This window comes from Rutilus rutilus, assembly GCF_951802725.1.
Source record: "Rutilus rutilus genome assembly, chromosome: 15".
In the NCBI taxonomy this organism is placed as follows: domain Eukaryota; kingdom Metazoa; phylum Chordata; class Actinopteri; order Cypriniformes; family Leuciscidae; genus Rutilus; species Rutilus rutilus.
In genome coordinates, this window is record NC_140220.1 from 24,621,845 (window position 1) to 24,627,844 (window position 6,000).

Sequence of the window (6,000 nt, forward strand, 5' to 3'; positions counted from 1 at the left end):
AGGCCAGTGCCAATAGAAACCTCAATGGAAACATCAGCTCAAAGTCACTAGACTGCAAGCTCAGAAATCAACCAGTGAACAAGACAAAAATGCCACTGAAAGCTACAAAAATGCATATATATAATTGAAATGTGACGGTAATATATGCTTATATACATACACACTAGGCCTTCCATTCAAAAGTTTGGGGGCAGTAAAATTTGTATATGTTTTTGAAAGAATTTGAAAGTGAGTGATGCTCACCAAGGCTGCGTTTATTTTATTAAAATTACAATGAAAACAGTAATATTGTATAATAATATTACAAATGAAAGTTTTCAGCATTATTACTCCAGTCTTCAGTGTCACACGATCCTTCAGAAATTATTCTAATATGCTGATTTGATGACCAAAAAACATTTCTTATTATTATCAATGTTGAAAACAGCTGCTGCTTAACACATTTTTTTTTTCAGAATAATTTTTCACGCTGTTATTTTTAATGTTCACAATAACAGCATTATTTTAGATTAAAAAATGTGCTTACTGTCACTTTTGATCAATTTAATGACACTGATCCTCTTCTTTTGAACTGTAGTGTAAATCTAATAAACACCATATTGTTGGATGCACTATGATATATTTTTACAGTTACTTTTATATTTTATATTAAATTGATTTTACAACCATAACAATGAAATTCTGAGCAATTAATTAAATTAAAGTATTTGATATAACCTGACAGCATGCTATGGGTTTTAGGTTTTTATATATATATATATATATATATATATATATATATATATATATATATAACACTGTGTCTACACCGGACGTCGAAAGTGACTGTTGGTGGATTGCTGGTCAGTTGAAATCAGTAAATGGATTTAGTATTGGTGAATGTATTAGGATTTGCTCTTACCTGATAGGTGGGATTTGGCCCTTCCAGCTGAGTGCGTCTTTCCATTCGTGTGAAGGGAGGCTGAGCGGGTCATTTTACTCGTTGCCTGTGTGGGGACTGGCTCAAATTCAGGATCAAGGTCCAGGATCAGCTGATTGAGCTGTTCGATTGATTGATCTATATCCAAAGCTAGTGTTGCAAACTCATCGTCCTTCTCTGGCTCTGACTGCGCCTCTGGAAAGCCGTTGTCTGGTGGTGAAGGTTTGCTTGCACCTGTTTGGAGCTCCGTCTCCTCCTTGTGTTCCAGTCTGTCTGATGGAGTGTGTGTGTAAGAGGTGGACTGCGACACCGACTGCTGCTGTTTTACCCATATATGTGTCTGATATCCAGTAGTTACTGATGAGTGTATGAGTGTGTTTGAGGAACTCACATTATCTCTAAATATGGCAGGAGGAGCTCCAGTTTGACAATCATCTGATTGGATAGAGTTCTGACATTCACCTGAAGACAAACCAGACAGTTCCTTTGAAGATAGTGTGTCTTTAGAGTCTGAAACAGCAGCAATGGCGTCATTAGGGGTGGTGATATTGTCGTCATCATCTATAATGTCCGTCTCCCGCTCTATGAACATAACTTTACCGTTTAAATGACTGGAATGATCAAATGTAGCTTGACTGGCTATAGGGTCATGTCTCGGGATGCCTAGAGAAGGTTGTTCCTCCTCCATTCTGAGCCCAGGATTATCTCTGTGGAGCTGAGTATGCTCCTCAGAGCTGTAGCTGATCGTGAGCCCAGAGGCTTGTCCTCCAGTCCACTGGGAGGAGCTGGAGAGTCCAGAGTCACTGCTCAGAGAATGGTTGCCTTCATTTGGCTTGGCTGTGGAAGAAAGAACAAAAATAATCAGTACAATAGAGTGGTGCGGGGATGACATAAATGTGTAGGCCAACCCGGAAGTTAGCATCACACTGGTTCCCTCGACAAAAACCCAATAGGATTAATCCTTATTGCAAAAAATAAGCTCTATGATCAACACAAGTTTATGATACTTACACGTTTTGACCATCAAGAGCATTTTCACAAATAAACACAGCTTTTGTTAATTTTGATGTCCAAATACAATCGCCTGAAGTAAAAAGCTAAATGTAGGCTCTAAACTAACTACACCACTGTCACATGACCTCAACATCACCACCAATAAGCTTCCGACAAATTCTTTCAGTTTTTAATCGAAGGAATAAAACCCCAAGTTAAATCTGTTCAGCAAATTGCGATTGTGTCTCTTCATAAAATTTGGACTGAACCACTCAATTCCTATGGATTACTTTTACGATCTCTTTATGAACTTTTTAAAGTGTCAAAGTTAGGGCTGCATGATTAAACGAAATTAAACCGCACATGATTTGGTAAAGGCTGCGATTATTTTATGCGCAGCTTGTCAGTGCAGCAAGGCTCTGTGATCAGTAGTAAATTCTGCTCGATCTGAAAGCCAGAGGGCGCTCTCACGCAGAAACTCAAAATATGCCCTGCAGAAGTAGATAACGCACATTATTCTAGGAAATTCCTATGGGCTTCTTACTATCTGTAGCTGAATAAACAGAAGATTGAAAAGATTGAAGATTATCAGGAGTTCTTCAAGCCATCTCGGGTATTTTCATGATGATAAAGTATATTTATACTTCAATGCTAATCGACATGGCCTTTATCACTGTATAAAATACTATGAAATAATATGTTGTGTGCCTTATTCTGTGCAAGAAGCCACATCATCTCACAGAAGGATGTTTTCAAACATTCAACTGACATTATGAATTGAGTTGGGAGTGAAAAACGTTATTAAATGTTGTCTATTGTTGGACAAGAGGTTCATAAATGCTTCTCATGTTTGGAAAGATTTTTGATGTGTGTTGCTTTTTCAAATGCACGACTCAAACTCGCAATGCTTTCAGATGGAGCAGAATTTCTACTGATCACAGAGCCATGCTTCACTGACAAGCAGCGCATAAAATATAAATCACAGCCTTTGCGATTTCATAATCGCACTAAGCCAAAACGGTTTAAGTGTAATTTCATGTTAATTGCGATTAATCGTGCAGCCCTAGTCACAGTGGTAGTTGCGTTTTTTTTGCTCAGATTTGATCAAAAATAACTTCATTTGTGTTCCAACGATGAATGAAAGTCTCAAGGGTTTAGAACGACATGAGGGTGAGTAAATGATGACAGGATTTTCATTTTTGGGTGAACTAACCCTTAAAGTAATTTGTGTATCTACGTATATCACTCTCTGGGCTATATAAATTTATACTGACACCTACTGGTGTGGATGAAACATCATGCAAAAGCAAAAGATTTCAGCAACAGATGCGATTGTAGAGATTTTCACAGTTGGCACCTCTGATTTGTGAATTCACTTCATTTTAAACATGTTTATCAGAGATACTTCACCCACTCCTCCTCCATTTAGCCCTGTGTGTCATTGTCTGGCATACGGTGGTGATGTTAACACGTCTCTTGCGAGTGTCAGACACCTTAGTCATCACACAAATACACAGCTCTAGATGTCTTTGTGTGGCCGTTGTGTATGTTCTAACAAAGACACATCAGTCAGCCAGCGGCAGCTGAACACAGATCTCGGCAGATAGCATCATGTGTCATGACACACTCACACACTGATAACACATATCTACCGTTCACCATGAAGCCAGCAGGCAGCATCACACATGCAGGCTGTACAAATGCACGTAAACACCGACATTTAGATCAATTTTGACAGTTGAGAGCTGCAGGAATTAATCATTTTTATAGCCCAAAACCAGGAAACGAGTTTATATTGTAGCACTACCGGTTGCATCGTCCTGAACTCAGTGAGTTTTTGGTTAAATGCCTGAAATAAGGTATGTGGTGAACACAAGCTCAAGACATTTTCATGTTTTATTCTACGACATAAAATATTTCATAACACCCCCTTGTGATTTGTTAAAGCTTTTAGTTGTCTTGAAAAAGGTGATTGCTAACAAGTGTCTAAATGGGACTGAAGAGGTTGTCGGAGAATTCAAACGTCATCATAATGAACAGATGTGTAAACTCACTTACTCACTAGTCCACTTTCACAGCCTTATAGTGTTTATAATCAAACTCTTGCAAACGATTCTAGCTCAAACTTTCACGGTAAAAGTTTTTAAAATAAAGACTGAAAGAGTTTACGTTATAGCCTAAGTTTAGCTTTTTACATCTGTTGATTGTATGTAGGCTTCAAAATTCATAAAAGTTTCTTTTGGTGACATTTAAGAGTCATAAACTTCTGTTGGTCACAGAGCTTATTTTCTGCAATCATATTCAAATCCTAAGTCCTAAAATATAAGTTCATCATTTGTTATAATACACTGAATGTGTACATATGTTTTAACATATGTATTCTGCAATTATACATACTTCTTAACCTAAACATACCACCAAACCTGTCCCGTTCCATACCTGTACCCCACCTCAATAGCAGCAAAAGTGTTTTGCAATACAACATGAAAACATTAAGTACACTGTACCTAAGTATATAGTAGTTAAAGACACCTAGACTGATCAGAAAATGGCAAAACTGGTCAGTATGTCAACTGGTGAAAAACAGACACTTTTTAACTAAACCAGTAAAGCTTCTCTAGTCTCAAGAGGCTGAAATCCAAATACCAGGCATGCATGATAAAACGCCACAGCTGGCAACTCTCTCTCTCTCTCTCACACACACACACCAACAACTGTGATTCAATAGTCACCATACTATCATACACACTTTATCATAATCTAAAATAAATATATAATAGACCACTTGATCAAAACTAACTAGCTCAAAGCCTCAAACGGACCAATGCATTAACAACATACTTGACTTTGACTTTGACTTTGAATCTAACAAAAAGTCCTTTCTTGGTCATATTTCTTAATATTCTGCCCATGTTTCATCAAAGCGCTTTTAGACTACATCAAATGCAAAACGGGAAACTCTCAAAAGTACTTCAAAATTGACTTATGCGGCAACTTTTCCTGATAAATGAAGCACAACCGCATTAATTTATCACAAGAGCTTTCAACAAGTCACAAAACAAATCAGCCGTTTTGCTGTTGAAAGTGTATCCCACCACCTCGCACCGCTTCAAAAATGCACGGAGCAGCACAAACCTAATGCTTTCCAGAAACATCCTCTCGAATCAGACCCAAAGGTATCTGAGAGGACAACAGATGACTTCGACCATAGAAACTATTACAAAGAGCAAGATAAAGAGACATCTGATAGAGTCACAAGTGAAAAGAGACATACAATAGCTTACACAAAAAAAAAAAAAAAAAAAAAAAAATTCTTGATTGAATAAAGAAAGGGGGGAAAAGACAAGCAGTCCTGACCGTGTTTATCCTGCAGGCGACTGTTCCCATTTTGTCCTGCATGCTCTCTCTTTCTGTCCTTCTCTGCTCATGCAGTTTTAAACAGACAGGCAGCATGCATTCTTTCCCATAAGGTGATAACAGCTCCCCTGGGTCTCCTTTTCTTTCCTCTTCTACTTTTTCTTTCTCTCAGTCAATCTTTTTCCTCCCTTTCCCCTGTTTTCCCTCCTCCCTTTTCTCTTACAGTGCTGCTCGCTCTCCCCGTCGCTCTCTCTCGCTCTCTCTCCACCTCCACACACAGGTAACCCCTTTCAGGTGCCCCTCATGGGTGTACGGGAAAATCCTGGCTTGGGAAGCATTATTCCGCTTGAACCAGCCAATGCTCCTCGGAATACAGCTGTACACACACACATATGCTTGTTGCAGAGCGCGCATGGACCCTCCGAGGACCTTGAGCCCTCCAAATATGGAGTGGGGAATGTAAACACAAGGGCGGAGTTATGTGTGGGTGGAGAGACGGAGCGCAAAGAGACACAGAGCGAAAGAGAGAGATAAGAGAGGTATTGATGTACTAAAGAACAAGAGCGTCAGGTAAAAAAAAACACACAAAATGATGAACGAAAGATTGAAAGAGAGCAAAAGAAAGATAAACAAAAAAAAACAGTATGAAACTTTGAGCGACTGGCAGTAGCATTCCTTCAGACTGTTTGTAACTGCAACTGGCAATAATTACAGACATACAAGTGTGTGTT

General features: G+C 38.7%; 1 protein-coding gene across 1 annotated transcript in view; it reads right to left on the reverse strand.

Annotated features, from left to right (window-relative positions):
• tns3.2 (tensin 3, tandem duplicate 2) overlaps positions 1 to 6,000 on the reverse strand; it is a 47,168-nt gene that overhangs the window by 22,497 nt on the left and 18,671 nt on the right. The window contains exon 13 of the mRNA XM_084432512.1: positions 902 to 1,756. Within this exon, the coding sequence (XP_084288638.1) occupies positions 902 to 1,756 (855 nt within the window). The remainder of the gene's footprint in view (positions 1 to 901; positions 1,757 to 6,000) is intronic.